This window comes from Phyllopteryx taeniolatus, chromosome 11 (assembly GCF_024500385.1).
Source record: "Phyllopteryx taeniolatus isolate TA_2022b chromosome 11, UOR_Ptae_1.2, whole genome shotgun sequence".
Taxonomy (NCBI): Eukaryota; Metazoa; Chordata; class Actinopteri; order Syngnathiformes; family Syngnathidae; genus Phyllopteryx; species Phyllopteryx taeniolatus.
The window spans coordinates 19991922-20003114 of record NC_084512.1 but is presented as its reverse complement, the minus strand read 5'-3'; the positions used below and the strand labels follow the sequence as shown (position 1 = coordinate 20003114).

Sequence of the window (11193 nt, the reverse complement as noted above, 5' to 3'; positions counted from 1 at the left end):
TTGAAACACCGACAATCTCGTCGATGTAATACTTGGTGTGGGTTTTGGAACCTTACACTGGGAGAAGTGGGGGTGTCCAAAGACTGGTACCCCCACGGGTGTGACGAAAAGGGTGCGCGTTGAACCCTGTTACAGAGAAAAGAGTTGGTGTTGAAACAAATGCATCCCTCTCAAGCGTGACAAAAAGTATGGGTGTTTAACCCTTTCAACAGAAACACCCACATCCTTGCGAGTGCGACAAAAACGAACGAAGGTATTGGTTTCAAAACACCCACATCTGCTGTCGGAGCGACGGAAAATGTGGGTGGTGAACCCATTCACCGGGAAAGGGATGGGTGTTGAGACACACGTCACCTGTAGGTGCAATGAAAAGTGTGGGTGTTGAACCCTTTCACAGGGGAAAATGTGGGGAAAAGAGCCACATCCCATGCAGGTACAACACAAACTGTGGGGTTTTAAACCTTTCACCAGGAAAAGTGTGGGTGTTTAAAACATTTCACTGGAAAAGTGTGGGTTTTGAAACAGCCACATCCCCTTGCGGTTGGAAGAGAAAAAAGTATTTTTCTACCTACAAAAAAACATATTTTTTTCCGTATTCAGATGAGCGCTGAGGGGTGTGTTTATGTTTGTATCCCAAGACGTATCTTATTGACTTGGCATTTGAATCTCATGGACTATTTAAAACCCATTAAAACCAACATATATCATATTATAATGCAAGGGGTCTGGGGGTGAAACATCTGTGACGAGCCCTCAGGATGATGGGCTGCAGAGCCAGAGAGCAGCGCGCATGCGCAGTGCATCCAGGGGCTCGGCGGCATTCGGAATCGGTGCTGAAGTGGGGCGGATGGACGGAAGAACGTCGGCGATGGACGTTCCGCGGCGAAATCCCCATTGACGATGCCTTCGGGACGGCGTCGGGACACCGTCGTGTGCGCACCCGCCACCCTGGGACATTGACAGTCCGACACAAAGCGGTAAGACGACAATTTATTCGTGCGCACTCTGAATCCGAGGGCACACACACACACACCGGCGGCGGCGGCGGCGGCGGCGGCGGAGCTAGCTCGGCGATTAGCATTCTCAGCTAGCTCGCCCGCCCGCTCAGCTCCCTCCGCCTCCTCCCAATCATAGCGGCTCTTGGCCGGCTAGCGAGTGACAATGATGGTGCTGTCACTCGAATAATGTCCGTCTCTGCCGACTCGCTGGGCCCGGGCGGCGGCTGCTCTCGGATGCGTTCGCGTCAGCGGCTAGCCAGCGGAGCTAATGGTAGTCTTAATAATAGTAGTAGTAATAGTAGTAGTAGAAGCAGTAGTTCCCCGTTGAGAGCAGGTTCAAGAGATAGGGGGAAATGGGGCCCTTGAGGCAGATGTAACATATCCACTTAAAACATAGCTTTTAGTCCAACCCATCCAAAATTTTTCAGCTCCTTGGGTGACCAGATGAGAGCACCCCCACAGCGTTGTGTCACAGGACCAACCTGGTTCTGGGTCTTCTCATACTTCCTGGTTCAGCTCATTCACTTATTCTCCTATTTCCTTATGCAATTCATATTGTACAGTATATACAATACTGCCACAACATTACACCGGTATCCAAACATCTCGTTTCACGTTGGCAAATGTCTCTCAAGTTGTTTGGCATAACAGTCACACTAACAAAGGTGACAAGACATCCCCAAAATAACAGTCTGTCAAAATAGAATTTTGAAAATCGCATCTGGGTTCTTGAGGAATTGATTTTTTTGTGTTGCAAAAAAAAAATTTTTTGGGGGATGTTTTATGTGATATTGCCTCCAGAAAATCTGGTTAAATTACACCTTCAAATTAGAATAAAGCAGTATAACAATTATTTCTCAACATATCCCCTCAACAATTTTGTTTCATCTACTACCTGTGGACTCCCTTCTCCGATTGGCTGACAAGTTTCAGTTACAAATATCCAACAACAAGCTCGTACAGGCCAAAACTGCAAGTTGACACGTCAAAATTACCGTAATGTTTCAAACAGCGTCACTTGCCCTAAAAAACTCCACTTAAGTGGCACTAATGTAACATTATTCGTGAGAAGAACAGTATGGGCAGTAGAATAGTTCATGAACATTAGTAATTATCCATTGTGGTAAAGAAGGAGCTAAGCCGAAAGGCGAAGCTCTCGATTTACCGGTCGATCTACGTTCCTACCCTCAACTATGGTCACGAGCTGTGGGTCGTGATCGAAAGAACAAGATCCCGGATACAAGCGGCCGAAATGAGTTTGCTCCGCAGGGTGTCCGGGCCCTCCCTTAGAGATAGGTTGAGAAGCTCGGTCATCCGGGAGGATCTCAGAGTAGAGCCGCTGCTCCTCCACATCGAGAGGAACCAGATGAGGTGGCTGGGGCATCTGATTCGGATGGCTACCGGACGCCTCCCTGGTGAGGTGTTCCGGGCACGTCCCACCGGGAGTAGACCCCGGGGACGACCCAGGACACGCTGGAGAGACTATGTCTTTCGGCTGGCCTGGGAACGCCTCAGGATCCCCCCGGAAGAGCTGGATGAAGTGGCTGGGGAGAGGGAAGTCTGGGCGTCCCTGCTAAAGCTACTGCCCCCGCGACCAGACCTCGGATAAGCGGTAGAAAATGGGTGGATAGATGGATGGACATTAGTAATGAATAATTTTGGGGTGAATTTATTTGTTATAGAAGATTTTAGAGGCGTTTGGAGTGCTCATGAATTTTAGAAAATTCCACAATGATGGCAGCCACGTTGTTTATGACACATCCCTTGGTTTATGATTGTCCAATATATGCTGTTTCGGGGTGACAGAACAGCGTGCAAAGAACTAGTTTGTGCATTGGTGTAAGAATATGTGGTTAAGCTATGTGTGCCATAACAATCACACAGTGGTGTTGTCAAAACGAGTTCTCTCAAAACTATGTAGGGCCTAACAATCGTGCCCGTGTCGTCAGAAAAATCACTGTCAAAGCTGTGGTATAACAATCACACGCTCATGTTGTCAAAACAACCACTTTCAAAACTACGTGTGGTGTGTAAGTAAGCCATGAGGTTGGATGTTTTAAACATCCCAAATTCTGTTTGTTTTCAATTCCACTCTTTTAGCAATACATTTACTTTTGTGCTTGTAGTGAGGAGGACTCATCCTCATATTTCGCTCCTCCCATGTGGCTCAATAAGGTAACTAAAGGATGCATACTGCAATTGAATTATTTAAAAAATGAGCATTTTGAAGGCACAATTTTTGATCCAATGACTGGCATTAGATGAGCGTATCTATTGTTGTGGCAGGTAAGTGTAACAGTAAATGTTGCGTTATGGCAGGGTTTCCTCAACTTTTTCAGGTTCATTACTAATTTATTTCTTCCTCCAAGATGGAAACCTGTTAAAATAAATCACATTCCATTACCGAACACAACATACATGACACACACCCCCAAAATTCCCATTTTTGGGCCTTGACCCTAAATTTGGGAAGCCACGTATTTCAGTGTGAAACATCATTGTTCCTGTCACTCAGTCTTTTATTATTTTAGGAAGCATGTCACTAAAGGCTATCCATGGTCCATCTTCCTTCTGGGAACTTTTGCCATGCGCGAAAGAAAAGGCTTGTCTTTTCATGCGGGCTATGCAAAATCCTTCTCCATGGGCTATTTCGCCATACAAGGAGGACTTTTATTTTTCGGTTTAATCTGTCGCCAGTGGATATATTTGAAGTTCAGAAGAAATGGTTGTATAGTCCAAAGAGTATCAGTCCAGCATGTTGTGTCATATGATGATAGCCACCCCGCACCCTCCTCCAGAAATAATCACTTTGCGGATGAAAGATGACTATGCTTAATCATGAAAGTCAAAACAGGAGTAAGAAATAATGGAAATAATCTCTACCGGGGTGATATTGTCACTGCCAAAAATCCTTGTTTTTAGTTAGCCTTCGAATTTGTGTGTTGCACTTTTTAATCTTCTTTACTGTCGTACAAGTCAGAGGGGGCCTCGGTTTGCGACTGTACCGACATCCAAGTTTCAAGGTTACTAATAGCGCGCGTGAACTACTTTGAGCAGTGGCAAAAATCTGTCTGTTAGCTGTGTGGCCTAACAATCATATGCTCGTTTTGTTAAAACAACCACTCTTTAAGCGATGTGTGTCATAAGCATCAAAACAATCACTCTCAATCCTGAGTGGGATTACAATCACACGCTAATGTCGGCAAAACAATCACGCTCAAAGCTACAGTATGTGTGGTGTGTATGTGGCCTCGTGAGCCTCCAGGTTGGATATTGAAACATAATAAAGGGAAAATGAACACAATGAATAGAATAATGGCTGAGTTAAATTAATAAAATAATATACAGGGGGTCCTCGCTTTTGAATGTTACCGAAACTCAACATTTCGAGGTTTCGAATAGCGTGCAATAAAATAGTTTGTGTATCAGAGTAAGCGTATGTCTCCGACTTACGAGTTTTTTGAGACATTAGCAGTCGCTCAGCTCAGTATTCGTTGTGAGCAAAAATTTGAATTACGTGTTCGAAAATGGTGGCAGTGAGCTTCACAACACGCAGCAGAACAATTCTTCAAAAAAGAGGCCAAGTGCTTGCTGCAAGCTGTTTAAATTCCCATTTTGAGTTGAAGTTTAAAAATAAGAGAATTACACTTTATTCATTCATCCATGCATCCATTTTCTGTACCGCTTATCCTCACTAGGGCCTATCCCAGCTATCTTCGGGCGAGAGGTGGAGTACATCCTCAACTGGTCGCCAGCCAATCGCAGGGCACATATAAACAAACAACCATTCACACTCACATTCACACCTACGGGCAATTTAGAGTCTTCAATCAACCTACCACGCTTTTTGGAATGTGGGAGGAAACCGGAGTACCCGGAGAAAACCGACTAGGCACGGTGAGAACATGCAAACTCCACACAGGCGGGGCCGGATTTGTCCTCAGAACTGTGAGGCAGATGTGCTAACCAGTCGTCCACGTGCCGCCACTTTATTCATCCAAACCACAATTTACAAAAGTCAGCCAGCTCAATGCTCACACACAATGCAAAACGCCATAGACGGGCTAACAAAACAAGCATCAATGTTGCGATTGTGATAACCCTTGAAGCAACGGATATTTGAACACAAACTGCAGCATCATGTATAGACAGACAATATAGCAATAGTCACAGCCATATTTACTTTGTATTCTGTGAAAAACGAGTACTATTACTGCAGCTTACTGAATCAGTAAGTTGTGAAACTCTTCTGTGTATTATGTAGGTCTGTATTATACTCCCCCCTTGTTTCCAACTCTCACACACCAAAAGAAGCTCATTGTGTCTTGAAGCATGAAATCATGTTGCAAACATTTGTTTAATTTTTTTGCATTCTATTTGATTGTTATTACTTATAAAGTACAATACTGTACTGAAGACTTTAAAAAACACGTTACAGTTTGGTTGGTGTTTTTTGTGGGGCTATAATGGATTAACGGCCATTCCATACATTTCAATGGGAAACATGATTTGAAATGATTTGTTTTGCGTTATGAGCATAGTATCAGATTGAATTAAACCCATAAATCAAGGCACCATATGTCCAAATTTGATGCCGTGGGAACAAAACTCCATTGTGAACCAAGCACCCCCCTGTTCACACATAATTTCTGTATGACACAGTGACAGGAACAATCACGTTTCACACTGATTACAAATAATGGCTAACCTTCACTTAATTTAATCATCATGTGAAGATGATGACCACAGTGTTGTAGAGGTTTTTGGGGAAACCTTTCTCGCTTTCACTTTCACCGTATGTCCGATTCTGGTGAAAAAGACAATTCCTGAAATCAAAACATGAGGGAGGCAGGCTGGCCGACAACGCCCAGATTGCATCACGTGACCGACGAATTGCCCCTCGCGGCCCGTCTGCTTAGCTTGACACGAACACGTCAAAAATTGTTGCTGCGCGTCGAACGCCCCGCAGATCATCTCTCGTGATTGGTCCGTTTTAGTCATGCTGTGATGACGTACTCAGCGTGCCCCTTGGTTCTACATACCATCTATGCCGTCGATTTTGCAGCATAATTAAACGTATCATCTGGTCATCTAGGTCCATTTGTTCTAGCAGACACTGTTCCACGGTCGCCATTGTTGTTGCTTTGTTCCTTGTTACAAAAAGTAAAGTAAAAACGGCTACCGGAAATGGCCCAAAAAATGCACAGGAAACTCCACCCTGTGGTGTCCTAGCCAATACCAGTCGTAGCGACACCCCCGACATGGAGGTAAACTGCAGTACATTTTCAAAACTGCGCGCGCGGGTTACGCTCGACTATAAAGGCAAACTACGCGTGGGACAGCCGCAGTGACGTCAGCGCAGTCGCCATCCGCGCTAGTAAAAAGAAGCATTTAGTCAGTTTCCTTTCTGGGGAGAAAGTGCAGCAAAATTTGCATCTTGACTGAGTGTGTGCTCTTGTTTTTGGCTGAAGCAGTGAAAGTTGGGCTGGGTTATTATTCATGATATCGTTTAAAACTTTTGACCTATTTCCTGATTTGGTTGGTTGGAGCGCTCGGTAAGCCTCCTTCAATATGTCACCTCATTGACAGTTAACACCATGGACCATTCAGTATCATGTCAGTGGTCGGACTGTCGCTTACTTTTGATGTTTTTATGCAGTGTTAATGGTGGATGACTGGTTTGAAGGAAAGGTAATGCTTGGTTTCAAATAACTCGTGAAGAGCAGAAAGTGTGTGGGTTGACTATAAAGTACCCTGGTAAACCTGCCAGAAGGGGAGCGTTTACAAGGCTCCGTTCACCCTGGGTAATTTGTTTTTGCTGGGCCAAGACAAAAGCAGTTCACTTAAGGCTGTGAAAAGTTTACATCATGATTATGTAGGTATTGCCATTCAAACATAAAATCATTGCAAATCATTAAGTTTGGCGGCATGGTGGTCGACTGGTTAGAGCGTCTTCCTCACAGTTCTGAGGACTGGGGTTCAATCCCCGGCCCCGCCTGTGTGGAGTTTGCATGTTCTCCCAGTGCCTGCGTGGGTTTTCTCCGGGCACTCCGGTTTCCTCCCACATCCCAAAAACATGCATGGTAGGTTAATTGACAACTCAAAATTGCCCATAGGTGTGAATGTGAGTGCGAATGGTTGTTTGTTTGTATGTGCCCATGCCTTGCAACCAGTTCAGGGTGTACCCCGCCTCCTGCCCGATGATAGCTGGGATAGGCTCCAGCACGCCCGCGACCCTAGTGAGGAGAAGCGGCTCAGGGAATGGATGGATCGTTGAGTTTTACTTTGTTAACATTTTCTATCGGATCTCGTAGAAAATACACTTAAATATTTTTACAAGATGTCAAAATCTCTTGTTTACCGTAACTTCCAATTCTGAAATGTTTTGTTGAAGCAAAATAAACAATGTAGTATTCTGCGCTGGTGCACCTGTACGCCTGATAATTAAACTTCTAAAATGTTTAAACTAAATTTCGGCATTTTTACCACAGTTAATCGCTAAACCAATAACTGTTCACACTGATATACATATGTACAAAATTTACCGAGTAAAAATTATTAGGCTTTCCACGATCAGGATTTTTGGGGCCGATCAGCGAGTTTAAAAAAACTGATAACCGATCACCGATCTGATCACAAGATGGAGCAATATGTCTATTTAAATGACTTGTTCATTTACTGTATATACTTGTGTACTGTATACTGCGTATCTTCAAAAATATCTTGTCAGGTAATGTTGTCTAATCAGTCAGGTCAAACCAACTTTACTTGACAGAAATAATGGGTGCTAACTTACTGTAATTACTTTATTGTAATTAATTTACTTCACACACAGAAACTTTAGAGCAGTGATTCCCAACCAGTGGTACATTAGTGTGCCATAAGCGATCTTCAGGTGTGCCATAGGAAATTATAACATTTTATTTAACTGCTCAAAAAAATTATTCATTTACAAGAAATGTATCTTTGTTCCTCTATTTATGCCAGTGAGGCATAGTGACAGAACAAATAAAGGCCCTTCTATTAGATGGCAGGAAGTACATACATGTAATTAATGTGTATCTACTATTTGCAACATTTTTGTTTGTTGGTGTGTCGTGAGATTTTCCAATTGTAAAATATGTGCCTTCGCTCCATAAAGGTTGGAAATCACTGCTTTAGAGCATGATTCGACAGAACGCCGCTACAACCGTTAGTGCTAGCACTAGCTTGCTAGGCTAGATTACTTTTTGTTGCCTCCTTGCGAGCTGGATCATAATAAAATTATGTGAACATACCTCAAGAAAGCCTTGAATTAAAGTCCTCTCCCGAGCATCAGTGACCACGTTTTTCCCCATTTTGTTCTTATAGTACACAAGACACGATCGATTGTTGTTGTCGTGGCCATGGTAACGAGTGTATCCGGTAGCGTTTGAGTTGACAAGATAAAGCCCAGTGATCGTAAAAGACGGTATGCGGTGGAATCCAAGATTTTATTGCAGTCGTCTGACATAGTGCAATCACGAAAGACCAAATATGTCTTGTAGTCTGATCTGGGCATTACGTGTTGTCTGTCACACAGCGCCGACATGTTTTTTTTTTAAATAACTTTATTGGCTGTCAGATATTTACAGTACTACGTCAAAAGACACAACAAGGCTAAAAATAAACCAGCTTGGATTCAAATATACTGTACACGATGGCGACGCAGAGTAAGTGTCTTTTGCTCGGCGAATTATGACATTAAAGCCGATCAGCCGATCCGCCTAAAATGCTAATTATCGGCCGATACCGATCAGGTTGATCAGATCGGTGTAAACTCTAAAAATTATTCGGATTAAGTCATTAGTGGTTAGAACCGCAGTTTTGACATATTTATCGGCAAAACGTCAGTGCTGTCTATAAGGTTGTGTACTCTTGTTGGATTAATGATCATATTGTGCTATTTTTACCATCTGAGATATTACAAAGAGATTGTAAAACAAATGTAGTATAAAATTCTGTCAGGCATACCACTGTAGAATGGTCTGCGACATCAGTCTGAACCACACTACCAGCGCAATATTAAATCATTGTTTAACCGAACCAAACCCGTCAGGTGTATTTGTACTTGAATTCATAAGTAACTGGCATGGAACGGAGGAAAGGGCAGACCTCTGCCAAGGAAAAATATGCCAAAATCGGCATAATGTTTTTGTATGTGCAAAGCAGTACAAATGAGTCTTACATGGACACGGAGAAGCAGAAGGTGGTATTAAGGAAGATTCGACTTACGGTTACGCTAAACATCAGAAATTTTTATTGTGGTTAACTGGTAAACTGGTGACCCTTTTATCAGTCTTTCCAGTGGTTTCGGAAATGTTGTTGAAATGAAAATACAGTAAAATATTTTTGTTTCTATTTCCATTTCTATTTAACATTGGACCAAAAATGACCTGGTAAAAGGAATTAGGATAAATTCAATACCCCTTTGTTTTGCAACGCTGTCTGTTGGGCTACATACGCTTGTTGAGTTTATGTTTATTCTGTGCTATTTTTAAGTGTAGATTCCATAAAAATATTAAAAGATAAAAAATAACATGCACAGGATTTCAACTGTTGCTCACACAGAATGGAGATATCGCAAAAGTCTGTTTGTGACAACTGTACCGATCTTTAGTGTTACATTTACATTATTAGGATTTCCAGACGCTGGAAACCTTTGATTCATGTAGTGTTCCCGTTTCATGCTGAGTTGACCAGTCTGTAACAGAGTTTCTTTTTACCAAGCCTAACCCATCAAGTGTGAATGTACTTTTTGTGGAAATCTTTTTCAGGAATTTGGCTTCTTAACAAACAAACACCCATGACAACATAACCGTGTTGGTTGTGCAACAGATTGGCCTAAATCTATTTGCATGCCTCTCATTTATATTTGATCACACAGTCGGTCGGATAAGCCCTCATTGATTGTCAAATTTGCATTAGCTCTTGTTTTTTTTCCCCCCTCAGATGCTGTACTTTCAAGTCCTCAAACGACCCATTCGCTGAGATTGGAGGAAGCCCAGAGGGCTAGACAGCAAGAGAAACCAAAGGAGCAGGTGTGAACTGAGGGAAGATTTCAGTGACCATCTCAGGTCAGGGATGGTGAAACCACTAAGTGCTGTTGCTGTTGGTAAAAAAGGACCTCCTCGCCTTGCCCCGAGTCACCCGCCAGCAACACAGGCAGTCCGTTAGCCAATCAGACGCTCCGCCGAGCGGCCCCGCTATCATCCAGCAACCGATTACCTCACGCCATGACCACTCTGTCAGAACTGCTTTCAAGAACTCACTAATTCATGGTAAGATGTGCTATGAAACCATAGTTTTTGGGGCATATTGAAGTCCATATTTTTACACACCAATGTGGCTGAAATGTTGAGGGCCCTCTTCTAAAACCTGTGGCCAAAAAATATTATTACCTTTTGAGAGTTGATTTGTTATCTTGTCTTGAGTTTTTGGGGACCATTCATGCCACATAATACCTCAACTACTCTACAGATGGATTATTTACTTTTTAATTGCTGTTTGGTCTCTGGAGTGTCTGCCCACTCATCAAGTGTGAACTTAAACAAAATTAAAACTTTTGGGGGTAGGGTGGATTTTGTGCTTTGCCGACGGATCCACACACTATCTGACAATTGTATGACATGTAGAATATGAAGTTCTGCTTCCACGAGTGACAATTATTTTTTTGTCTTTACGGGCACTCGCAAGTTTACTGCAAAATATTTTTTTTCCAATAATTGGCCCGACACAATGCCAGGGCCATCAGGCCAGAGCCTGCATGTTATTGGAATGTGGGAGGAAGCTGCAATACCTGGAAAAAAAACCAGCCAAGCATGGGTAGAACATGCAAACTCCACACAGGAGGGACGAAACTGAAACTTGAACTCCTAACCTCAGAACTGTGAAATAGACGTGCTAACCACTTACTATACCTTGCTGGCCTAAAACTAAGTCAAGTAGTAAAAACTGTAACACGGATTGGGTAAATATTATTGCTGTTACATATTTCAGTGGTTTTATATTTTAGTGGCTTGCATATGGCACTTCCTGAAGCACCAGAAACCTTCCACTTGTGGCGCTTTCATGCTTCTGCTGCCGTGTTTGTATTTGCAGTACAATATTTGCAAGTGCCATCAATGCAGCCTCCCCTCTCCAGCTTCACAACAAAGCTGCGGCACGCTGTCATTTG

At 43.0% G+C, this 11193-nt stretch overlaps 1 protein-coding gene across 5 annotated transcripts in view; it reads left to right on the top strand.

Annotated features, from left to right (window-relative positions):
- Positions 1 to 791: 791 nt before the first annotated feature.
- Positions 792 to 11193, top strand: part of rgs17 (regulator of G protein signaling 17) — a 28721-nt gene continuing 18319 nt past the window's right edge. For all 5 annotated transcript variants that reach the window (XR_009790836.1, XR_009790837.1, XR_009790838.1 and 2 more), the window contains exons 1-2: positions 792 to 977; positions 9969 to 10297. Coding sequence is in view for 2 of the 5 variants with exons in the window: in XM_061790230.1 (XP_061646214.1) it covers positions 10295 to 10297 (3 nt within the window). In the remaining 3 variants the exon portion in view is untranslated. The remainder of the gene's footprint in view (positions 978 to 9968; positions 10298 to 11193) is intronic.